The sequence below is a fragment of the Nilaparvata lugens genome, chromosome 6 (genome assembly GCF_014356525.2).
Source record: "Nilaparvata lugens isolate BPH chromosome 6, ASM1435652v1, whole genome shotgun sequence".
NCBI lineage: Eukaryota > Metazoa > Arthropoda > Insecta > Hemiptera > Delphacidae > Nilaparvata > Nilaparvata lugens.
Genome location: NC_052509.1, coordinates 52,766,072 through 52,793,892, shown reverse-complemented (window position 1 = coordinate 52,793,892; position 27,821 = coordinate 52,766,072). Strand labels below are relative to the sequence as shown.

The 27,821-nt window shown below is 35.1% G+C and overlaps 1 protein-coding gene across 3 annotated transcripts in view; it reads left to right on the top strand.

Annotated features, from left to right (window-relative positions):
* The window catches only part of LOC111053121 (UNC93-like protein), a 106,716-nt gene that overhangs the window by 73,548 nt on the left and 5,347 nt on the right, over positions 1-27,821 (top strand). For all 3 annotated transcript variants that reach the window (XM_039431246.1, XM_039431245.1, XM_039431244.1), the window contains exons 4-6: positions 2,879-3,110; positions 18,574-18,736; positions 22,369-22,636. In XM_039431246.1, the coding sequence (XP_039287180.1) occupies positions 2,879-3,110; positions 18,574-18,736; positions 22,369-22,636 (663 nt within the window). The remainder of the gene's footprint in view (positions 1-2,878; positions 3,111-18,573; positions 18,737-22,368; positions 22,637-27,821) is intronic.

Here is a 27,821-nt window from a genome sequence, read left to right as displayed (position 1 = left end):
TGATGCGTATGCTTAACATCCTTTACAGTGACTATAAATAAATAGTGAATATACAGTCTCTGTAACATCCTTATGTGCCGAAATTTCTGATAAGACAAGAATGAGTGATTTTATCAGAACTTAATTCCACTACTACTATAGCTTTCATTCCAATTGGAAAATGTCAAGTAGAGTTCGTCATATCTAAACATAAGCGTTCGAACGGTTCGTTACAAGGAACCTAGAATACAGGTTCTGGGTACATTGGGTTCGTTATTGGATAGGATCACTCGGTTAATTTGTTGAAACCGCAAGAGAATCAACAACACATGATGAACTTTGCGGTTTGTCAATGGATAACGTTCAAGTTCAAACAGTTGCGGTAGTATAGTCTCCAGTAACGGTATAAATTCCATTAAATCTAGTTGAAAAAACATCAAATCTATCAAAAACTTAATTTTTCATGGGTTTTTCCTACTAATGATGAGACTAGGCAAGTTATTCCGATTACTGGAACACTGATTTCCAACAAAATCGTGGTCTCTCTCAAGGTTTGAAATTGAGATACAGTATAGCTTGTACATTAAATACTTGGTGGAATCTAATCATCTAAAATAATTTCGGGTGAAATCATATTAGCGGGAATTCGAATTGCTTCTTCCTCAATTTATCCTATACTAAAGCACAAGGATGAAGGATATTGGATTGAGAGATGTATTATTGGTCTGCACATCCGTCTGCCCAGATGCAATTGATTATTATTGCCAGAAGCTAAAAATTTAGGAGCGATTGTCCGAACCAAATTGTCCAAATGCTCGTCCTTCAAGGCTCATTGGCTTGTTCCGGCCGCCAATGCTTCCTCGATCTTCGTTTACTGTAAATGGCGGTAATTTTATGCAAAATACAGCCAGCCACTGAGTTCAATTCCAAATTGCATCGTAAGAATGGAAATTGTAGACGAAGCTTCATATTGCAAACACCTCACTAACCAGCTTCCGAGTCAAACTAGTTACTTGTACATTTTTGCTTACTGGAATTCAGTATTTAGGTCCACTTATTCTAGAGGATGAATTTATTGAGCTCATATAAGTGCCATCCTCAGTATATGACTTGTCGAGGTGCATTTCACAACAAATCTATAAAATCTGAATAAGTTATCAACTTGAAAATTATCAATGTTGAAATGTTTTTTATTTGGATTTGGAATGATTTGAATTTATAACCTTCTGTAATAATTATTAATTCATCATAATCATCTCAATGAACTAGCTTGAAGCTAAGATTTGGTGGTAGGTAAACATTATTGATAAAATATGCAACAGGTAAGAATAGAATGATTGATTAAGAATTGGCGCCTTTTGAGAACGTTAACGAAAAACAAGAGATTAAAAAAAGATAACATTAATAAATTATTCATCTGTCAACTTAACACCGTTGTTTGAGAGTAAGAGTTGACACTAATTATTCAGCGGAATGGGAAGGTAGACATTATTTATTGCGAATGCTCTCCAAATGAGGTAAATTAATGCAAAATATTACATGAAAAATAAGGTCAGAACATTTTTAACCGCATAACAACTTTTAACAGTTATAAAGATTGCGGAGTCTAGAACTGGTAATGTGTAGCAAAAAACTATACCTCATTCTACTTGTCAAGAATACGTAATTAGCATATAGACATTAATTCAACTATCCAGTATAATTATTTAAGTTTATGGTGAATAATTTGTCTTACTCATTGGACATATCAATTGATTCCTGGTCTATGCTTGCTTCTCAACTTTGTTTCTCTGCTGTTTTCCATCACGAGAAATAATTATATCAATTACTTTAAATTAACTAGTTTATGGCTACAGAACTTATTCAAAGTCTATATAGAATTTATGCATGAGCAATGTGTTGAGAGTGAATAAAACTCGAAAAATTGAGTAGCTCATTCATATTTGCTTCAACTCTTCCTATATCTTGAATTCAACTATTTCTGTTCAGGAACTTCTCATTACAGTCAACTCGTTATTCATATTTGTAAATTCTTTCATTCTTTCTCATATTGCTTATTTAGTTTTGTTTAACTGTTGTTTAACGATTCTCATGACCATATATTCTGAATACTTAAGAGTATCTATTCTCGGCCAATGACAGTAGAGCTCAAACATCATTGGTCAATGCCCAACAACTAATGGCCAAGCGTAGATCATCATCCAAACTATATTATATTCTGCTGCTTATTGATTAAGCTGTCACTTTTTCATATATTGATGATGGTATAACAACCTAAACCAGTATCTCAAATTGTTTTATAAAACTGAAAATAGGGGCAGTTTTGGGCCAATTTCAGTTACAATTTTTTTCAAATTTACCTTTTTACATGATGCTGAGTCAGAATACAATATATTTTCCAAGAATTATTGTTTACAATAATGATGATGTTCAATAGATATAAGAAACTCTAGACATTTTCTTGAAATTCTTCTTCTCGTATTACATTAATATAATAACCTCAAATATCGGAAGCATATAGCATCTCGTAATATCGTAATACGTAGCACCACATAGGTGAGAAGGTAGGGGAAAAGAAATTCCATTATACAATCATCATCATCAAATGAAAATCCAAATTAGATGCTGTCTCAACCACCCCGAAGACTTTTGCTACCGCAATACTAATGACAACAGGGTAAACAGCTAGAAGGAAATTCGTTGAGAGCTACACATCCAAAACTTCATTATCATTATCATTTCAACAAATACAATCTCTCATTTCTTTCCATTTGGTCTATGGTATTTATTTACGTAATATCTATGGTCTCTGGTATCTTGTTTATACAATTGCAAAAAATAACATAAATCACCCCCACTATTTCACAGCTCTTACTGGAGGATTTTTTTCTTTTTTCAGTTCTATCATCGGGGGCGCACGGCGGGGGCGGTGGGGGCCACGGCAACACCACCTTCAACGAGGAAAAGCTGCGTCACTGCGGATCCAACTTCTGCGTGATCGGGGGCAGTCACGGCAATGACAACCTCGAGAGGCCTCCCGACTCCGAGATCTACACCATCAGCTCCATCTATCTCTGCTGCATCTTCATTGCTGTCGCCATGGTCGCACTATTCATCGATCCTCTCTCCAGGTAAACTATTCCAACATTTCATTCACACACTTCTATTGACACTTCATTCTGACTGTCTACTGTACCATAGGAAAAAACTAGCATGGGAAGATATTCATGGTATAGGTTGTTTATGTTTCAAATTTCAAGAGGATTCCTTGTTAACTGAAGCCGATTACTGTCTATTATTATTGTCTAATCAAGCCGTAAATGTGTGTTTTTATAACATTTTGTTGTGGGTTTCTAGAAGCCCCTCGCCTCTGCCACCCCTCTGAAGGCCTCATCTATAACAATATATATTTTATTGTGTTAACTTGAATAATAAAGCAGCAATTCTATTCATTCTGTCTATTATTACTGTTTTGGCCGGTGAGAGAGTAAGAACGGCACACTATGAGAGACTCCGAATGTCACATAGCTTCACGAAGAAGAATTACTTGGACTATCGGCTTGATTTAAAAGCCTATCGACTAGGGTTAGCAATTGAATTTGGAACATGAATATCCTCCAGCTTCTCCCGTTGCTGGACCACAGGGTGACCACTTGGAGAGCCGACTCCTCTGATTATAATTTATGAGAAATTGTATTCCAATAATATAAAGACTCGACAAGCCAATAGACGTTAATTTATTTATTTATTTATCACATTGTGTACAAATACTTAACATGAGGAAAGGCTCAACAGGCTCATGCCCAAAACTGTCCAATTTCCAATTATACTATACTGTCCAAACCAAAACTTGTTGAATCCTCTTTTGTGAAAGTCGAAATGTATTCGGAACTACTCGGCTCTTCGGTACTCGGTTGAAACAACAAATCATGAATGTATTCGATGATGCTCGTATGAACGTTTTAGTCGCTTATGACCGCATCCTTTTCAAGTTATTGAAAACTTGTCAGATGCTTCCTCACATTATATTCTTGAATAAGTAGCCTTCAGCTTCAGGCTGTTCTAAATGATTAATCAATAAAGGCTTTCAATCAATACAAGTCTACATGCAGGCAATAAATTATATATCTGCAATATCAACTAATAATAATTATCATCATATCCGATTTATTTATTAGCTGGAAACTCTAGAGAGGGTCAAAGTTGAAGTTCAATGCAGAAGGTTTTCAGGTTATTAGAATTCATTTGTGTAAAAATTCAAGTTGAACAAATTTATTGAGACGCTCAAGAAACTTGCTATCCTCACTGATTATCTCACGATTCGATTTAGTTATGACTTAATTCCCCTTGAAAGTTTATGCTTCACAAGAGTTGTTGCTGATCCATAGTTGATCAAGGATCATCCAAGTTGAATAATCGTCCAGTTTTAATCCTCGTTTAGTATTTTTGATTGTAGATATCGATCATGATAATTATCTCCAAGCAGCTCCATATTCGAGTAAAATGTTATTGTAGAGATTATATTGTGGTAGATATCCATATTAATGAGAACGTCTTTATTGAAACAATTCAAGGTTCTAGTTTCGGTTGTTATACTATATTTCTAGTAGAATTAAAGCCTAAACATTGAGGAGAAATTTATACAGTGTGGATGTAGCCCTATGATTGGCCACCAGCTATTGTCCAATGAAGGATGAGCTCGACTGTCATTGGTCGAGACTAGACAACCCCAAATATACCAAATATAGTCATAAGAGCCGTGTCTAGTGACAATGCTTATCCTGCAGCACTTACTTTTAGCGAATACACAATTAGATTTCTGAATAGTCGAATTCATTATCACACAAAAGCTGTAATATTAACAACTGTTTCTTATCGTTAGTAGAAAACTGGACACTTTGCGTATTTCGAGTTACTTTTTAATAACTCTATAGATGTATATTATCGATATTATCATCGATATATTTATTCGAAAGCAGATCAATTATTACCGTAGTTCATGAACTGTAACTTGTCCAAGTCTCCATTCATGACAGTCATGTCATTCGGAGCATTATTAACATATACTACCATACGAGCATTATTATTACATTTGACTAATAGTGAATTTTCGCGAATAGCATCAATGTTATAGCATACAATATATGAATACAATTTTCACTTGTTTCTGGAACTGGTGATCCACAAATTTTAAATGTCAGACTATTAAATTACACTGACTTCCAACTAGGTGGAAACTTTCCAAATCTGCTTATTACTCTAAATACATGTATATGTAATAATTGCTCAAGACTCGAGTTCACAAACCGGAACTTTGAATAATTAGATAAGATCGAGAATCAAATCGGATAGTCTCCAAAGTATACATATGTATCAATTGTTCCAGATATAGATTGATTCAAATGATGATATAAAATTATAAATGATGGTCTATACTTTGAAGAAATCTCTGTAGCAACCTTTGCTTACACAGTCATGCAATCTATTTCATTTACATACAACTTCTTATTTTGAAACTTGCACATGTTATAGATTTCAACTTTGGCTTCTGTTAATACATTACTTGTCTACATGCCTGCAAGGATGCAATTGGTGGAAAAGTGAATGGTTATTGTTAAAGGTTATGGAAACGACAGAATGTGTTCGAATTTGAAAGTGTATGACCATGGACAGGAACATACGATTATTACAATATTACAGATTTCGATTCTGTTGTAGTCGGCTGCTAAGTAGGTCGAAGTGATCTTCAAGATAGTTTACTGTATCAAGTTTTAAGTAACAAAAAAAATACATCGTGACTTGATTTGACTGAAAGATTCAAGCTGAGAGCTTTATTACATCAGGTGTATCACGACCGCCTTTGATATTCTCGTGACTTGGGTAGGAAACGCTTGCAATCAGCAGCACTTTCATGAGCAATAATGAATGGCTTAGTAGTAAGCTGGAAATCAAATAATCGATAAGTACAAATGGAAACGGCCAAGCATTTTTTGCTGATAGTAAAAGTGGAATTTATGATTGCTGGCTGAGAGAGAAATTTCAAAATCATGGTCAAATGAGAACTGGTCAAATCAATAGAACTGAACAATACAGGTGCTGAATTCACGAAACAACAAATTAAACTCATTGTTACTAAACAATGTATTGTTGCTCGAGTCTCAGCTAACAACAACAGCTAATTAGGAGGAGATGAATTTAGAGATTGGTGAGGTAGTGATCAAATATTTAGAAGCCTGACAGCTTCAGGCATCAGGCATTTGCATTTGACCACGACTTACTGTGAACATTGCATCACAATAATTGAAGATGAATGGTAAGTGAAGTTCTCAATTTGTTGCCTGAATCTCTTCTTGAATTCACAATTGATCAGGTATGAGGAACCTGGCAAATAAATGCTATTTATGGTGGGATATAATGTACTCCTATAATTACTCAATCACTATATTGTCTTATATTAAAACTAAACGTCACCACTAAGAATATATTATCGAGTAATACAGCAATTTTTCAATTCAGTGTAGAAATAGCTCCATTGCCACTTTCAAAATTACAGGCTACTGCATTAAAATCCCTCATATTTTTGAGATGTCTGTTCATAAAACTAATAATTTTGATTGCATTTTGAAAATTTGCATCCTTTTCAACTATGACCTTATTTTGTTACCTTCGTGTTGCCACTCTTACCAACCATGAAAATGAAACAAAAAGAATGTCAAGAGAGAGGTTCAAGAAAATGTCATCGTAATGAGCCTCACATTATGAAGAAGTAGACAACACACAGATCTTCCGATGCTTAGGATCAGAAAATCCACTCAATGCTAAGATACTATTGCATGTTTCACATTTATCAGGGCACTCAATTTGTTCTCAAAATTAGACAGATGGAAATCTGCAGAAGCCGGATCTAGTGGAACTGCCACAGGCATCTCAACAGGTGCCTTTGTCCAAGATTCTGCAAAGAGGTCTGTATGTACTCGATCTGCAGGCACATTCCGTCATGTCAGCTGATCTCGATTGTACATTCTATACTTTCTGATCTCGATCGAATGTTAATTGTCATTTTAATAGTGCCTCATCATCATCCAGGCATCACATGTCAGCTGAGGAGATCGCGTGGCTGCTGGTTGAAGCCTTAAGTTAGTGTCAGTTGTGGTTGGGAACCACTCTTCAGAAGCGGTGGTTGTAGCGTGGCGGCTACTGCCGGAGCAATGTGTTGCGTACCCAATACGATCACCGGTTCAAACCAGTTCAATGCGGTTCCCCACCCATCCTTCCCCGTTGCGCCGTGAGTAGAGGGAGGTCTCATCCCGCGAGCGAAAATCCTGACTCGTTCTTCGCAAGGTCCTCCTTCTGCTCTTTTTGCGCACCTACCATTCTTCGGCCAATTATTGTTCCATCGAGCTTGCTGCTCTTCAGTTAGACCTCTATTGTTGTACTCTTATTGATAATGCTATTCGTCACGCTGGTTTTATCAATAGCTCATCGTAGCTAATCTAATTCGTCGGCTTGTTTTTCCACCTAATTTGTTTTTTCATCTCCAACAGGCAAACAAACAATCAATGAGACTCGAAAACTCCATTGTAGTTTTTGTACTATATTTTGTTTTTGTTTCAAATCTTGTTATTTGTTCTTAACTTTAGATTCTTATTAAAAAAATAACAAAGAAGAAAATATTGAATTGTATGTGTCAGAGTGGAGTTTACAATTCCTCCAAAAAGTAACAAATGTTTAATTGCTTAATTTTCAAATTGGGAAAATTACTTCATAAAAAGGGAGTTTTCCCCTGTCCCCCAAATTAATCGGGGATTGATAGTAACCTAAAAACGCATTTTTAAGTTCTTCAATCATCACCTGTTCGGTAATCTTCCAAGATTTCACTTAGGCGCTGAAAAATGCAGACAATGATGCAATCAAGTTCATTGAAGAATTGCGAAGCGAAATCCAGTCGTCCTTACAGCTAAGCTGTTGTTTTGCTGCTTCTTCATTTCGAATACTCAAACTGCGTTCCGAAATTGAACATCTTAAATGTGTCAAGAACGTATATTTACATCGGTTGGCGAATAATCCAATATTTATGTAATGCGGAAATATGGAATTATAATATCCTGTTCTAAAATATTGTGTTTACATCTGAACCACTATCATGACCTAGGCTAGAATCTTGTTTTTCATAAGCTCATCCTCGTTTTGTTTTTTGCCCGAACAATCTGGTCACACATGTTGATGTTTTTTATTGTTGCACAAATGGAAGATGCGCGACAAATGCCAAGGTTTGGGTACCTCATTCTATGAGTTATAGATATTTTCAATGATCTTTGAACACCTTGAGGTGTCAACTCTGCAGTCGCAATGGAGTATATGATTGATGCCAATATTGCTCCCAATCTGGAACTAAGGAAAGATATATTTTGGAAATCAGATGTTGAGCTATACAATGGATCAAAGTTTTAGAAAGTCCATTCAATAGACAATTATCAAAAATGCCATCAGCTTAATGAAATTATATGTATCAGACAAATAAATTGTCTCGTCAGTTCCATTTCTCTTTTTATTTTTTATACTGCTATTGAAAAGATAGATAACTTCATGAGAGTTGAAAGATTTATTGTGTTTTGCACATCAACGGATTCAGAGAACTTATAGGTGATAAAATGTTCAGAGAAAATTGAGGAATCATGAAATAGGGTGAAGGCTTCTCACTCAGAAGCAGAATCCAGTATCCACTGAAGGTTTCAATTTCATTTATATACCGTGAAACATAAATTCTAAATTCTCTTCCTATCTCTCAAAATTCTCTAAATATACTAATGCAGAATTCCGATGCAAATCCCATCAAGGAGCAACTTTTTCATTCGCAAGAAAAACGGTTCAGCAAGATGTAAACGCCCTGTGGTAATGTTATGCTGGCAGACTGCCAATTCCAATACATGCGAGTCCGTTGAAGATATTTAGAAGACTGTCTGTTGTTTACCGAGGAAGGCGCGGTGGGGTGGAGAAGGGCAGGGAAGGGAAGGGAATGGCACTCACCTGCAACGTGATCTTCTGTCCTTTTCTTTTTTCCAGACTGTTGATTGCTATTTAGTCGACCAGTCACCTTCGGTTCGATTCTCGAAAAGGCTTGCAGATATGGACCGAACATTGATACCAGCTAGTAACTGTTACTTTTAGGACAAATATGGTATCAAAATGCTCCAACTAGTACATATAGCTTAGAAAGGAAAATGAACAATCAAGATATTGTATGAGAGAGGATAATTCAGCACCTCTATTTCAATGATATCTCCTCACCATATCGGCAAACCTGAGTTGTATGTAAGGCACATCTTATATACAACTTAATTTTATCGATTAGATGAAGAGATTTCATTGTTTTACAGCTTCACATGAAACATTTGAAAAGCCCAGACAAGGAAAGGCTTGAGGGATTCACCTATACAAACTAAACTCGTAATAATTGGTAAGCGTTTGTGCAGTTATATGTGAGCAGGTAGAAAAGAGAGAGAAGAATTTGGAAAAGGAAAGATTTGGCGACTTGGCATACCATCGAAAATTTCAGCTACATATTTTGCTCTATCTATTATTATATGCTATCTATTATAATACTGTAATTCCATCGCAAATTCCAGCTACATGTTTTGCCCTATCTATCATGATATTGATACGCTTAGTAGAGTACGTTGGTAAGGTGATTTAGTGATATCCCATTTGAATTCCCTCAAAAAATGTATCCATTTAGGATAAATATTTAGTATCAATTAAAATTGTTTCTCCACGTCAGGGAAGTAATGATAGCCATCACGAATAGATAATTCATAATATAGAGTCATTCTTTCAAGAAAATAAATCCATGTGGCGTTCAAATCTCCATCAAACTTAAACTCCTGTAATCGTTGTTATGATGTTTTGTAATCTCCCTAGTCATCTTGAATCCCTAAGGAGTTTTCCCAGTACATTTTCAATGTGCTTCAGTCCGCAAATCATCATAATACTAGCTCAATCTCTTGGTTATCACGATGAATTCCAATTCTAGCTGAAGATTGTATTCTCAAATAATACCTTACGTTAGCAATAATGGCGAGTTGGCTCCATACCTTCACCCTGCATCGGAAAATAAAACATGTACTTTCGAATGGAAGCAGTCACGACGCCTGCAAGCCAGCAAGAAGTCGATTCGGTAACAGCGATAGTGTAACGAACGCTCAACAACCTTGGTCTAGGTCTTATTTCCTGAATGCTTGGCTGTCTCTGACTCTGGAACTGGTCCGAGTTTATCGACCAGCTGTGTGTTTACAACCTACCTTACCACAAATATCTTCTATCATGAATACCCATCTCTTCTACAATTTATCATTCTGAATTTGATTTATTTGTACCATTAATTCTTCTACCAAATGTGTTTGTATTCGCCCACAGCCACAGCTCAGCAGACAACTACATTATTCAAAATACTTGTTGCGAAATAAGATTTTTGAGTGCTTTATCTATTCTTTCTCCTGTATTCTATCCTGTGAGCACACAGTACAAGATATTATGGTGTATGTACATTTGTTTGCACTATATGTTCGCTTGTTCTACCTTGAATGTTTCTTGTATCTCCTACTACTTGATAACTGAACGAAACTTTAATGAATTTCTGCTATCGAATATCTTTCATCACGATTTTCGTTTCTCGCTTCTTCTATGCTTCAGCCCTAATGAACGAAAGAAACCCTCTATAATGTTTAACATTTTTAAACTCGCTAAGCATGAGAGATTACCGTTGATAACATGATATCTTTCATTCAAGCTTCACACTCAGCCGTTTACTTTACTTCTCCTTCATTTTTGCATACTTTATTAATACATTATAGTGAGAATCTTCCAGTCTCCACCGTTCTCCATATCCTCTTTTTCTTCTCGTCTTCTTATGACGACCTTCACCTCTCCTTTATTGTGTCTAACCACACCCAAATTCGGTTTTTCATTCTCTTCAATACACCCACACTTTGATCACTCTCATTCGTGTTTATTCTTTCTATCTCTCTCTTTTTCTCTCTCTCCCTTTTCCCTCTCTTACCCGTTCACTCTCTCTCCTCTTTCCTGTTATGTCTTTCTCTCATCCTTCCGCACGCCTTGTACAGATCGCTGATCTCTTCACGGGGCTGAACCATCTTTTTTCGATTTGTTACAAGTTCTCTTTATAGACGCTAAACCGGTATCCTAGCGTTCGAGTCATTTCTCATACGAGCCATGCCCAGCGCACTGTCTGTAAAAATAGTCGTCTGTGGCGTTTATGGCGCATCACGTGACATATCCCGTGCAAATCCTCTTCATCCTGTCAACAGCAGGAAGGAAGAAGGATGAGCATCTTCTCCATCTCTCAATGGATTACTCTTGTATAGCATCTTGAACAGCTAAATTCTTGTAAAACATGTTATTTCTTAGTTGCTTGCCTATCTTGATCTAATATAATTTATCTCTCAGATTCAATTTTACAACCTTTTCGCCAATCCAATTTTCTCCAGATACACAAATTTTTACATTACATCAAGGAATCGTTGTATGATTAACAATACGGTCAACTTGAATGGTTCGCATTTGTTGGAAATCTATTGTAGGACACTCTCACTACTTCCCTAGCCGCTATATTATCATTTTGCTTATACTACTTGGGTACAATCATTGAGTATCATTGACAATCATACAGGGAATCAAAGATGTTTTAAAATTTCTATATTGCTCAAATAGGGAATAGCCATTTTTTCAGTTAATCGAAAAGTGTAGTTTGTGTGAAATATTTTTGTTAGACAAACCGAACAAGAACAAGTTCGAACAATTGTACAAGAACAATTCAACATTGAACATTGTACAAGGATAATCGTACAAGAACAATTGTTCGAACAAGAACAATTCTTGTTCAGTACTCGATCTCGATCCAATTTAACGATAACGTTCAATAATGATACTTAGCGATTTATGTGTCAGTACTGATTTGCAAATCAAACGTTGATTTGCAAAATGAAATGTTCTGATTTGCAAATCAAACACTAACCTTGATAGTGTTTCCATCGATTCAGAGAACTGTTTGTGGGTGTTCAAAGAGTTTCCAGCCGCCACAAAATTCTGAGAGAAATTCAAGGAATCATACGCTCTGAAGTACTTTTGTTTCTGAAAATAGAAAGCCATGTACATTTACACGGTCCTTGATAGTGATTTGCCTCTTCCATTCAGATAAAGAACAAGACTCCTCGATATCATTAACCTTCATCGCTCATGTGATGAGTAGTCGACAAGGTCATTCACTGCTAAAAACTAATAAGTGAGAACTTCGCCACCTTGACGATACTTGTAGGAGTACCTATCCTCACCTTGGTGATACTTTAGCAACTTTCAGGAGATTGTAAGGAATAAATTATGTTAGCTTTCATCCAATCTCCATCTAGCTGTTATCCCTGTTAAGTATTATTATTAAACAGAAATCCAAATTAAATACTGTAATTCACCCCGAAGACTTCTGCTACTGCAAATATTGACAGCAGGGTAAACAGCTAGATGGAAATTCGATGAGCGCTACTATCCCTGGAGGGCTGGCCGTTATCCCTGTTGTCAATATTTGCAGTAGCAGAAGTCTTTGGGGTGATTTAAAGCATTTAATTAGGATTTTCGTTTAATAATAATTAGATTGTCAGAAACTGATGAGACTTTACATGGTGCTTCATGTCTTTCTCAACTTATGAACAAACCCTCTCTTAGTTTCCAACAGGAACGTGTTACTGGAGCAGTTATTGCAATACAAATGTTGCCTGCATTTCAAATCGTCTCTGCGATAACTGACCTGCGCAACGATCGAAAGCTGCTGTCACTGTTAACTTTCGAAAGGATATGAAATGTCATGCTCGGTTACATTGAGTGAGTTTGTCTGAGATGGTGAGCCGCGAGGACGTAATCTGTCACTTTCATTGATAGAAAGCCTGAGGCTCATAGATCACATGATTCAAATATTATATTGAAGGTTATTCTTTGAATAATACTCTTTATTGAAAGTATGATGATCATGTAGATGAGATATCACGCTGCGTCATGTCAGCATAATGATTCTTACTCATGAAACAGTGTAAGTGCTACATGCAAATAAGTAACAGTTGTGGTCATGTTTTCATGAGAAAAAATAAACAAATAGGGGAAGCAGAGGAAACAAAGGGTAATCAGTTATCTACAACAGTACTATAATTTGGATTAATTTCTCGAGAAAGTTAAAAAGTGAGATGATATAATGATCTTGAAAATCGAATTTTTATTGAAATGATATCTTGATTCATTTCTTGGTCATTACATATGCCACATTCTTTATAGAAATATACCCGCCTACATAAAGCAAAAAGAACCCCTTAGCCTTAACATATACAAACGATTTTTAAATATGTGGTTATTTGAAACCGGCAGGGATAGGCCTATCGCTGATCAGCTCATCTACTCCCCTTACCGATTTGATACTATGTATATATTTTTATTGTATTCATCATCATTTATATTATATCATCAATATATTGCTCATAATTTATCATTGTTCAAGTTCTGAATTTTATATTGTGTGCCATGTTAAAGCTATATACCATAATAGTTATATTGTTCTACTTCAATTCAAAACATATATACTTTCTCCACTAAATTTAATCAACTTTTATTTTTCAAGTTATATTGTACATATTTATAATTTTCTTTTTAGTACAAAGTTGTTTTTCATTAGAACTCTTTCCCCACACACAGACTTGTCTATGTGGGGAAAATTCACAAGTATTTATATTATTTATACATGTGTACTGTATTTTTGTAATGATTTCTGTGAATAAACTCAATTTGAATTTGAATTTGATTATACATAATCTATAGCACGTTCATGATAATTTTATTATAATTATAATTGGTTATGGAATACCATTCAAATTGAAAACATAAAAGATAGTCAGCAATTTTATTTAGGCTGGAAGAAACTGTGAAAGAGTTTGAAGATTCAAATGATTCAAATAAGCACATTTATCACTTTTTGAAAAATCTGTGATGCTTCGATAAATTTCACTATTATCGGGAAAGTTTTGCAGAATTTCGCCTGTCCAATAAGTTGATAAGTAGTATTCGGGTCACAGCTGTTGCCTCTAATTCCGGCACCGATCTTACGATAGTAATCCAATATATTCGTGTCAACAATCCGTTACCTGTCCAACACAATCAACGCTGTTTCCAGTGTAATAACAGTGGAAAGTAACAGTTATTGGATGGATGATAGGCCTGTGATAACACAAAATGTCCCGGTCTGATATTATTTTCATGAGGCGACAGACAAGGGAGACACTGACAGACATTCCATCGGCTCCACTCCACTCTTCACTTACCGTTATGTTCACTTCCCACTTGCAATTGCGTCTATATATTAAACGCAATTACTACAGGTGTCACCTACTGATCACACATCATAATTGGTGGGTGAACATTATTGTTGCTAAAAGATTTGAGATTAGTTACTTTTGAGATCAGCAACTTGTTCAGTGTTGCTGAAACAGTTGAGATTCTTCCAATTGCGTCTATATTACACCTGCAATTATCACAGGTGTCACCTACTGATCATACCTAATAATTGATAGGTAAGCTTATCATTGCTGGAATAATCATTGAGTACACTGCAAGATTGGTTGTGAAATGGAATGTGAACTATCTATAAGTCATTCTTGGGAAATTTTCTTGGAGGGAGTGAGAGAGTTAGAAGAAAAGAAGAAGAATGAGAAAGGATTGATGGTGGAGATGGAGGAGAAGAGAAGGAGGAGGAAGAGGGGAATGGCAGGGAGAAAGAGCACGATGAGTAGAGAAAAGAGAAGAGAAAGTAGGAAAGGAGTTTTTAGAAAAGGAAGGAGAATGAGAGAGAGAAGATAAGGGAAATGAAGGAGGAAAAGAATATGAAGAGATTAAATGAACGAAAGTTCATAAAGCAATGAAAAATAGAGAATGAAACTGTATACTGAAAGGAACAAGAAAATTAGAAGGAGACTATTGTAAATTCCCTTCCAAACTAAATATGATAATGATTCAAAATTGTCTTATTAGTTTCATATAAATGAGGAGCTGAAAGAACCACTCTGTGTTTCGCCGATGCTGGAATGATACTAATATCAACTCATATTTGTATTAATTCATTATTACATTGGAAGAGACAGAAATCAATATTATGAATTCAGTTGGAATTAATATAAATAATCTAAACAATTACAAATAATTGTTAAACTTACATCACTAGAATTTTTAAAAATGTCGAAAGTTCATTTTCAAATCCATTCACGAAACGAGAACAGGATAGATTGAACGAAGTTTCATGATGATGAAAGGTGAAGAGAATGACTTGGTACAATCACCTATTATATGAGCTCTCATTTAGCTGAGAAAAGGCTCATCTTCCCCATGCGATAATTTATTAGATTTCATGCATCATCTGTGACACTGCTTGCAAAAGATTGTTATTGCAAAAAGCAGTTAATCTGTTAGGTAACACTCTTTCTTCTTGAAGTGAATCAACTAAAAATACAGTGCGCTTCTTCTATCAGTGAATGGAAAATTGGCCGCTATTTGCATTCAGTGATCCATGAACTAATCTCACCGGGGAAAACGTTTCATCATTGAAGTTCAAGGTCATTCATGTGGATATTCCAGGTTTTTCAGCGAGACATTTCAACTCGTTTTGAAAATAGCTACACTTTCGAATAATTAGAGTGCAACATTTACAAATTACAACACTTGTAATTAATTTCGTTACGTGACGTTCGCGAATTACTTGGAGTAATTACTTGAAGTAATAGAAGTAATTGGAGTTCTTGGATTTGAATCTCTGTTGAAACTTGGATACTTCTGAATAACTTCATTTTCTCAAAGATTCTTGTAGAGAAAAATGCTCAATAATTATCATCACTCATCAGGCAATAAATTGGTATCTAATGCATATCACACTTGATATGCCCACTAAACCCACTATCCCACTAAACGAACAAAATTCAAGTACAGTATTTCACAATAATTATCACTTCTCACAACAAGATGATTTGAAACTTAACGATTCTCTCCTTGTATCATCCAGCAAACTTATCTATTCATTAGTAAAACCGTTCAATCAAGATGGCGGACCAGATTTTTAAAGTCATAGTGAAGTAGTATTTTCAATTTGAGTGGGATTCCCAATCACACCCACCGTCAAATTACCTTTGTGTATGAGATATTAAGACGTTCTTGGACTTTTCACCCACCCTGTATAAGTTTTTACTGGATCCTTCAGTTTGTGATGAGGAGTTATTGTTATTCTATTAAACTATTAGAAACCAAGTAAGATTTGAAAATAAACTAGTAATCTTTATTGCAATTCACAAATGATCAGACTAGACTGGAGAAGCGTAGTCATTGGTTGAAGATGCAAGAGGATACTGACGATGAAGTTCCTGAAGATACTTTGTCAGTGATTTTCAACAAATGCAGAGTGCAGATTTTCAACAACATTATTAAATTGATTTTATTTCATTAATTAAATCAATTATTACTTAGAATGATTTTATAGAATTATTTTTCATAAAGATCTCCAATAAACCCTCAAAACTTTCTAATTGAATCAGTGAACATAATTTTCAATATTGAAAGTACAAATGAAAACGAATTTACTCGCAATTGATAAGGTCATTGAATTTAAAGTCATCTTGCATATAATTTCAGTGATAACAATTTCCCGACGGTTACGGTTATGATAATTCCGTAGCATTTTCTCCTCGGTGAACTTTGAGAATGAGAGAGAATTTTCATGGTAATTGATTAACGTTGCCCAATCAGCATGCTGGATAGGAATTCGACTCTAATTGAGTTCTGAATTAACAGCACAGGTAACGGCATTGCAAGTAACATTCTGATGCAGCCAAGGGTGACTGACGGCTGACTCGATTTTCTCTACGCCACAGTATTGTCCAAACTGCTAACCAACTGACTGACTGGCAAAACATTATTAAAATGAAACTCGATAGCCTCTCTGTCTCGTATCAATTGGACCGGCAAATCGATTCTCTTTTTTTCTCTCTCTAAAGTCGTATCAAACGTAGCGGAAACTTTCATTTATTTATGAGTTTTTTCTTAGGGACTTGGGCAAAAGATACGCGAAAATCATTGCTATTTGCTGAAAAACAAAGGAATGGCGGTCGATACCGCTAAGTCGCTCCATGCTTCAACAAACATCCAAGAGACAATTATTTGGTATTTTAGGTGCTATACATGTGTAACATTCGTTTTCCGCTCAATAGACGAATACTAGGTGAATAACTCGTACAAGTTTTTAGCGAAATAGATCGAAATTACAAAGGTACGAGATTAGTATTTATTCTCTAATAAATAATAAGCACTCAACAGGTATCAAACAATATCATGAACTCACATTCATCAATGTATCGGGCCCTCTAAAACGATATTGCTACTCAGAGAGCTTGAAACAAGCTCCAGGTCTCCAACAAGGATTCCAAAACATTTTTATTTAATTTCATGATCCTACATTTTTGATTATTATCAATTTAAATTCATAGATTGAGAATTGTACGATGACATTATTCTCATGGTAATATAGGAAAATACTATTGTAACATACATACTGGAATCAACTTTATATTGAAGGACTTTTGGCGAATTGAGATTTATGAATGGAAAACATAACTCCTCCACTAATCCACATTTCCTTGTTTTACTATCTAAAGATTCTAATGAATCTACGATTGGTTTAAAACTGGATTCTCCTCAACTTCCAACTAGTAGTGTGAGAGAAGCTGTTTAATAGTGTTAGATAACAATGTACCTTCAACTCCCTAAGAACTCCTTCAACTCCATAAACTGAAAGTTGGATCATTGAGCAGCAGAATATTATTATAGTATGGGTGAAGCCCTACGATTGGCCGTTATCTGTTGACCAATGAAAGTACCGTGTTTAAACCAGAGAGTATAACATTTAAAACATTCTATAATCCTATGGTATAGGACCTATACTCTCTGGTCTAAGCTCGCCAAATATCAACGGCCGGGAACAAACAGTTCGTTGTTCTATTGGAGGATTTCACTCTTTATTTCATCATCTCCAAGAATACTTCACTGATTCCTACCAGTACAATATTCAGATAGCCAATACAAAGATTTCACTAGTAGGTATATGTACGGATTCTCCCTTTTCCTTCCGTCATATCAATTCCAGTTTGATCTAGATTATGATTCATGATAACAAGACTTGAAGATTACCAGGACAAGAAATATCACTAACAAAAAATACTATCTGGACCTCATAATCGTTCCAGCAGCTGTTGATATTGCAGATAAATATTATTGTTATGTTTTATGTTTACTTCATTTGATTTAAAAAATGTTTTAAAGAGTTAATTAAAGCAATAGTGCTATTTATTCAATCTTTCCTCGTGAACTCCTTGATATTTGACTGACTGATAGTCGAGTCTAGAGTTTCTTGTGAAAATATATTAATTCTCGATTCTTCTTTACAGTACTCTATATTGCAATGGCTTTTTAATGTTTTGATCGAATAATTAATTCTTATTTAATGTTTCACAGGTATGGAGAGAAGCAGAGAAGAAACGACAGTACAGAACTAAGTGGTATTCAGCTACTTTCAGCAACAGCCTATCAGCTGAAGAAGCCCTACCAACAGTTGCTCATTCCTATCACCGTATGGATAGGAATGGAGCAGGCTTTCATTGGAGCTGACTTCACACAGGTAAAAACTTACAATATTTATATTTACAAATTTCTTTCAAAAACATTTTTGATCAGCGTTTTAGTTTTCTAGCAAGTCTTTGATCCTTAACATCTTCATGCTGTAGTCAACCATTTCATATGACAAGAGGCGTCTCACGTCTTGCAGAAGTCGTATCTTTCTACAGTTAAAAAGAGCTATTCTTACAGCCCACCCTTAATGATAAAATTGAAATCATCATTCATGCAGTTTGCTCATTTCTTCGTTACCATCTCTACTCGCTCAATATGCACCAATTGAATTCATCTTCATTACAATTTTTGAAACTTGACAAATTGACAATTTCTATTGGTGAGAGATTAGAATTTCAATTGCTGAATCGAATTCTTGTCCCAATTTTTAAGAGATCTGCCTGAGTTCAATATAATTGTAATAATACTGAATCCACCTTTATTCGATTGGTTTCTTGATGTCATTTAGTGGCCTTCAAGTGGATTCATTTGGTCTTATACACATTATGAGGAATGTTCCTAAACTTGAATATAGTCATTTCTATAAAATTGAAATTTGTAGCATTCAAGAGGGTTGACAGTATTCTATATACATCAATTAAGAGGAATGTTCCTAAATTTGGATAGAATAATGGTAATTTCTATAAGTTCATTCAAAACAGAATAAATATGAGGAATTCCCCTGAATTAGCGAAGAGAGATTACAAAATCTTATTGTAAAATATTTTTTAGCGTTTTTAAAGAATAGAGAGCATTTCTGCTTTGACTTTGGAGTATGACAATTGAAATTACAGTAAGTAACATAAATAGATAAAGTATTATAATATAACTAAATCACTACTTATGGTCTAGAAGTTGATTGATTTAGTAGTATTCTTGAAAAAAGGAGTGAGATGTACGATGCACAATACACGATACGCATCTTTGAAGAGAGATTTGAGATATGAAGACGCGTTCATCGCCATAACAGACATAATAGATTCAAATTCGGAGATCCTTGGAACAGCCGATAATGGATAATGATATGTTAAAAGAACACTTTGAGTAGATTTTTGTGCCGAGAATTCGTCACGGCTCATACAGACCACTATTGTGTGGTTTTATCAATGAGCCTCCAAGAGTCTTTTCGCCTCTACCTGAGACAAATTTAGCTTGCCTTCAGCATATTTGACAACGATGCCATTCTTGTGAAATGTCACGTATTTGAACATCCCAAAAATAGTATCTTGGTTCAGAATTTAGCATCTTTCTTCAATACAGCTCTCCTAATACGTATTTCTGCACAAGCAGAAATTCACGACGTATTAAAGAAGTATCTTGAATAGTTGCTGTTCCTTTCCCAATCATTTTTAGTTCAGGATGATATTGTATTTATCAATGTATAAATACCTATAAATACTTCAATGCATCTTTCCTAATACATACACAAGCGAAGATTGACAATAATAAGAAGACAATTTTGAGAGAATATGTTCACCTTTCCTATCTTATAAAGTGACCACAAGGTCTGGAACGTTGCAACTTCTGCTATCGCTGCGTCTGGTCGTGGGTACGAATCCCGCCAATGTTATGGTTGTTTGATCATCTCATCACACAACAACCAAATTCATCATCAAATTCTCATCTCACACCGACTAACTACCATACACTCAACCAAAATATCAAGTAGACATACTCAGAGGATAGATACCATAAAGTAAGTTCGTATGGATTTGTGGTGGGGAGTCCCTTTCGGGAAGATCCCACCGCCTGAATATATCATTTAAACCGTCAATGGGCCTTACGACTGTCATAATTCAGCCGTAAACATTATTCGACTGTGATATCATCAGGCAAAAGACCATTCTTCATTAGAATAATCACTTACAAACTGGGTGAGGTTTTTGAGAAACAATTCTGTCGATGAAGCTGTTCCTTTTAGGAAAGTTTCACCAGAACCTTGAAGTTCGCATACTTTGCATGTATAGCGTAATAGCGAAAGCATTTCTTTGTGCTTTGTGAAGAGCTCGCTTCGACCTGAGCTGTGCCATTCAATCGTTCTTCAGGAAAGAGACCGCGATCTTCTGACCCGATTCTCTCTCTTTGTCAAGGACGGCAATCGTTATTAGACCATCAATCGGTCGGCACTCTTTAATTTCCAGCTTGCTGCATAGCAGAGGTGTCATCCATTGTCTGCGTACGCCATTATTACGTATTGCGGCTGTCTTTACGCTCTGAAGACGCTCTGTCCAGTGTGAAATGTCCTTGAATTATTTTCGCGCTTCGTTTGGAAATCCCTTCAGGATTATTTAACGTCGTATCCGGAGTATTCGGACGGTTACTTTATTCGGCTAAGTAGTTATTTTTGCTCCACAGAACAAAACAATTCATTGACAGGTCTCTCAAGTGGAAAAAATATTTTTCGTACAATTCACAACTTCTAGCTTGTCATTATTTTATAGACAAAAGCTCTAGAAATGAATAATTGTAAAAATTTGTAAGAATAACCATGTAATGTATAAACTTAATTCAGTTTAGAAATTTCGGGTATCTTAGTCAAGAAACTAATAACAATGCAAGCATTCTACAGACAGAACTCCATAAAATAAAATTTACAAATATCATTTGGAAACTGAAAATCTGACGAAATCTGGACCCAATTTCTCATTTGGTATTCGAAAGATGTTTATCTCAAGGATTGGGCAAAGAAAATAGTACACTATAGACTGGACCAACAAATAATATGTTCAGGTGATACATCTATGTTGTATATACTCTCTGTTCAGGTGCTGCTCACCTATATACCTACACTGTTACTCCCTCTCATACAATCTCTCAGTCTTGGGAAACAGATTTCCTGTTTGTACACTGCAAAAATTAATTTTCATCCATTAAGGAGTTCTCCATCAGGCACTAAAGAATATGTTTCCAGTGTCAAGTGGATGTTTGATTTAGTATTTTTTCTAAATACCATGGAGAAACAGTTATTACAACACATCCTATAACTACATTAATTATTAGTATCACTAAATTATCTAATATTCACTTAGTATCTAGAATTATTGGATTACAAACGCAGGAGTGTCAAATCCTTCGTTGAAAAAACTTAGATTCTGATCTAAATTATTTTAGAAATAACTTAAATTTTTACTTAGATTCTGATCTAGATTATTTTAGAAATAAATAGTACCCTATTAAACTGTTTTACATTAACTCTACAACTCTACTAGTTTCAGCACTCATGCCATTTTTAAGTCTCCGGTTTTCTTTAAATGAAAATGAACTTTATTCTGCCTTCGAATAATACAACATAATTCATAATACAATAATACAACACATTCACAAATTGCTGCACATTCACCGTAATAATACATTTCCGTATAATATTAATTATAGATCTATAGTTTATAATAATAATAATAGTATTTAGTAATAGTAATAATGGTTTTATCAAAGAAATGGGGATAATTCCCACTATTATGTATTGCTTTATTTAATTAATTTGAATTTTTTGTAGTTGCTATACCCTGTGTATGTATTATACTCTATAACATGTTGTATTATTCTATGGCATTGAATAAATTCATTCAATTCAATTCACAACAAAATTCAAATAAATCGATTCTATTTTCTGTATTAATGAATAACAAATTGTTTTTGCAGGCATACATCTCGTGCGCAATGGGCATTTCGTCAGTGGGCTACGTGATGATCTGCTTCGGAGTGGTGAACGCGATCTGTTCGCTGGTGTTCGGTTCGCTGATGAAGTTCGTCGGCCGCTTCCCGCTGATGGCTCTGGGTGCCGTGGTGCACGCCTGCCTCATATTCGTGCTGCTCAACTGGCGACCCCACCCTGACAAGCCCTACATCTTCTTCACCATCTCCGGCCTCTGGGGAGTCGGCGATGCCGTCTGGCAGACGCAAGTCAACGGTCAGTCATTGCTCTTACAATCTTTAAATAATTCATCTATTTATTTTTCATTCGTTCATTCATTCATTTATTCATTTACAAAGGCAACTTTCTAAAAGTATTTTAAGCATAGATGATGAAGAGGGGATGAATGATAAATATAAACGTTTCTATTTTTATGATGATATTTCATGAATGGAGAGAAGAGATAAGTGAAGATGAAATGAATTTTCAACTATTGGAAATGGATGAGTATACGGAGAATGGACAACAATAGATCGGAAATGGGCAAAAATGAAAAAATAAATTCAAACTATGGAAATGAGTTTGTTTCTCTTACGAAGGGACCGGTGGCAAGCAATAATTATTATAAACTGAGTGGTCTAGTGGTGACCTTGATATAGTAGCTTAGATAGACAAAATCATCCCTTGATTCTTCTACTGATAATATTGGACGTTAAGCTCAAGAGAAATGGAAATTAATCATTCATACCGTCTTCTTCAATCTACTGGAATTATGCAAATTTGAAAGGAAGAGAAATGGAAATTCACCAATCTTTTTTGTGGTAGTGATGATAAATTATATGGTGTATTGTGGTAGTTATCATCCATTGGTATGGTGGTTCTTCAGGTAGTTATATTACAGAGGTATCTGATTTAATAGTCATAGAGAAAATATTGCCAATCTTGGTATTTCGTAGATATAGTCTCGTTTATATTCATTACCACCTCAGATTGAGTCAGATTCGTAGGAAGGCAAAGGTTAGGATGAGAAAAGAAAATACTCCCAAAAAACTGAAAGGATTGCGGTTTTGATGTCCCGTAATTATTTCAATTATTGAATTTCTAATGACAGTATATTGGTCCACATTATCGTAAGATTGATTAAAACTTATCTTCATTTGACGCAGGATGCGGTCTTTCCTTCCTGTATAAGATTTGACTTAGCCAACTTTTCATGCTAAATCATGAGTTGAGATGTAACTTGACAACACGTTTCCTCCTACCGGAGAGTTATGAACTTGTGCATTTGTTGCACTACTTCTCAACTATCGACAAGATCTGCAGGTTTATGGCAAATCGCAAGTGAAGAAAGGAAGCTGGGACTCAGCTACAAGATGTCATTCAGTTGCTATTTGCGACCGCCAAGCAGTCGATTCAACGTCAAAGTCGAGTCATTGAACTCAACCGCCTGGAGACACCTCAGACGACACCGCCCTTCATCAGTATAGTTTCACTCTCTCTCTCTGTCTCTCACACATTCACTATCACTCTCTCTCTCTTTCTCTCACACGCTCACTCTCTCTCTATATATATTTCTCTCGCTCAATCTCTCTCTATTTCTCTCTTTCTCTCTCTATCTTAATTGATATCTTCCAGCATCGACCAGTCGATCACCCGCTGATCAGTTTATCTACAAACAATACATAATTAGTGGACCTGCGCTCTGAATTCTAATTTCAAATTTTAATTTTCAACTATCGGCGCCTCATCCTAATAATTAGCCACCTAATTCTTGATATTTTTTTTCAACTAATATAACACCTAATACTGTCCTATAGATAGGTAAACTTATTCCAGGTAACTTCTAGGTTGAGATTCGATGTGTCTAGTTCAAAGTTCAACTGAATCCTAAATAGATTGTTCGATCCAGATTGAATCTGAAATTAAATTATTAATCTTGATTAATCGAAATTGAGTATCCAGGATATTTTGTGAAATTGTTGATATATGTGTGAAACCATCAGTTACAGAGTTACAGAATAAATAGAAAAGCCGAAGTGTACTCTCATGAAATTTACTCTCTGTCAATACGTAACTCTCACGTAGAATGCTTCGATGAATTTTCATGAATCAATGTTGATATTGATTTCAGTTGAGAGTATAGTTCATCTGTTGAACTATATTGAGACTATATAGCTATATGAACTATACTAATACTATAATAGTTATTGACCTATGCTATAGTTCAAATGTTGAACTATGTTGAGAATGTTGAGAGTATATTTCAACTAAGAGTGTATATTTTATATGAAATATCGGGGACCGAGCTTCGCTCTGGAGTACAAAAGCATAATAGAATTATTACGAAAGAAGAAATTATAATAGAATTCATACAGAAATGTTCTATCTAATCACAGTAAATTGAGATTGTTATAAAGTTTATAACAGTTGTGCTTAGTGAGAGAAGTTCTGTGTATTTTTGGGTTCAAAATTTTATAAAATAACTTGATTAATTCAATATGAAGTGATAATTAAGTGTTATATTTGTATATAGTTTGGTGTTTTAATTTCTATAAACTAAAAATGTATAGCTTGTATATATTTTTGGTCGAAAATTGAACTTGAACGTTTTACAGTAGAAACAACCTATTTTTGAACATTTTATTAATTTATCAAAATTTAGGAAAGGAATAGATTTGGGCCAAGCCTGTTGTTCCTTCCTAATCATATTTATATGATTTGTGATTCTATCCACGAATAAATAAATAAATTAAATAATTCCCAGAGGAATGCAAAAATTTCCCTCACAAAGGCCCAGTTGCACAAAATCCGGTAAAATTTTAATCCTGATCAACTTCACGTGAACCAAATCAGAGAAGACCATTTCAAAAAGATGGATCTACTAGAATTAATCAGGATTGAAAATAACCCGGCTTTTTGGCAACCAGCACTAAGTACCTGATTGAATGATTACAAAAGTTCAACAGCTGAGTCATAATTTTGACACAGTCCCACACACATGAACTCGCTCACTCACTTCCATCACCAACAGACGACGAAATAATTATTATCAGCTGTTTTTCCAAGGATGAATAATAATTATCCTTCTAATGTCCTTCAGCGAGTTTTTCCAGGGATGAGACCTAGTGCAATCGAATCTTTATATTATAAACCTACTATGTTCTGAATTTCGTGAGAATCGTTAGAGCCGTTTTCGAGATCCGGTGAAATACAAACATATAAACATCTAAACATCCAAACATATAAACAGAAGTTGCTCGTTCAATAGTATAGGATTTAGAGTCAATTTCTAGGTCATTTAGTAGCTCCCATGGCTTATTAGCATCAAACTCAGTTAAATAATAATAAATTACATCATACATGGATTGGAAAATGGAAACTGTTCTATAAACAGCTCCAGAATCTCTGAAAAATTATAAAAGTATCGAGGTAGGTACTTATTGAATAGGTCATGAAAATCATGGTACAATAGCTCATTATTCTAAGAGAAATTAATTTATTATTCAATAATATGACTGGCGTGTCAACCAGAGAGTATAGAATGCTACATTCTATCCTCACTGGTGTCAACATTGGGAAGTAACTTGTTTGATTTGATGCCAAGCACTCAGCAAAAGCTGAGGAAATAAAATTCTGGTTCAAACCAGATATCGTATTTATATTTTCAGTCACGTGCATAATAGAAATCGCCTTGAATGGAGCTAAATAATTTGTTTAATAATCACGATTCGCTATCAGTATAACAAGGTAATATGCTATGCCTGATATATTATGAAGATCAATTAGCTCGTAAATCGTCTATACGGATTGATTGAACGCAATTTTAAATACAAAAAACTCTCACCAGTAATTACATGGTTCGATGTACTACATATTGATGCTTCCTACTTGATCGATTCTTGAAGAATCCTGGATAATTCCAAATAAGATTCAATAAATTTCACGTGTTTCTCAGTTTCTATTTCAACACATTTTAAGAATCTCATGGATTTACTTGCAATATTCATGTTGCTGAGAATTGTTAATCATGATCCTAGCAATTTACCGCCAACGACTATTAGGAGCGAATTGATACAAAAATACTGAGGTTGTGAAAGTTCTTCATGTAGAGACAAGTGAACTGGCTGAGTCACCTTTCCGAAATCCACTTCTGCTACTTTATTGTGATCTAATATTTTTTTTTGTTTTAATGTTTTTACTTATTTTTCACTTTCCTTGCCCTATTACCATAGGTAAGGAAAGTATTGCTTTCCAAAAAATTTAAAGTACCCTAATTTCATGTTTTCTATACGTTTCAAGGTCCCCTGAGTCCAAAAACATGATTTTTGGGCGTTGGTCTGTGTGTGTGTGTGTGTGTGTGTGGTGTGTGTGTGTGTGTGTGTGTGTGTGTGTGTGTGTGTGTGTGTGTGTGTGTGTGTGTGTGTGTACTCCATTCCTAATTAACCGATTGACTTGAAATTTTAAACTTAAGGTCCTTATATCATGAGGATCCGACAATAAGAAATTCAATAAAATTCAATTCAAAATGGCGGATAATGGCTAAAAAAACATATTTTTCACGATTTTCTCGAAAACGGCTCTAACGATTTTCTTCAAATTTATACCCTAGATAGCTATTTATAAGCCCTATCAACTGACATGAGTCTCATTTCTGGGAAAATTGCAGGAGCTCCGTAATATTCCTGAGAAGAATGAATTTTGTTAAATTTCCATCACGATTCTCTCAAAAATGACTAGACCGTTTTTTTCAAATTCATAGTCATTTATCAGCTCTATTAACTGGCATGAGTCTTCTCCCTGGGAAACTAACAGGGGGTCCACCCCATCCCTGAGAAATTTACTTTGTAACCTCCTTCTCGTGCGTGAGGTAGGTAGGTAGAGCAGTTTATTCATATTCGATATTTTATTTGTAGAACAGCTGTTTTGACAACTTTTAAAAAATCCTCAAATTTTATAATTCAAACAAAGGAAAATGTACTCTGAAAACAATAACAATAGTATAATCATAGTTTTAATTATTTAGCCGCCAATCGGCATAATGTTATACCCCGAAATTATCCTCTTTTAAGGATGAGGCTTATAGATCAATGAGCAAGGAAAGTTGTGTGAGAGTACCACACCAGATTTTTTCTTTTTGTGGAAAAAGATTTGTATAAAAACGATTTTGTGGAATTTTCATGAACTTAATTGGCCTGCTGGAGATCATGAACGTAAAAATCAAAAGTCAATTATTCATCAAAAATGATGTGTCCCGAATTTCAATACAGTAAATGAATTATTTCCTCTACCTTTCGTGCCCGATCATGGAATACTATTTGCTGTGCTTTCCTTGTGCGGAAAAGCGCTCGCTCAACTTAACGCTCAATGAAATCACATGACTCAATTATTATTAAGTGAAGTTGAAGGTCTTCACAGCCGGAACCACGCTACAGAGCACCTCTCATTATTATAATAATTATTG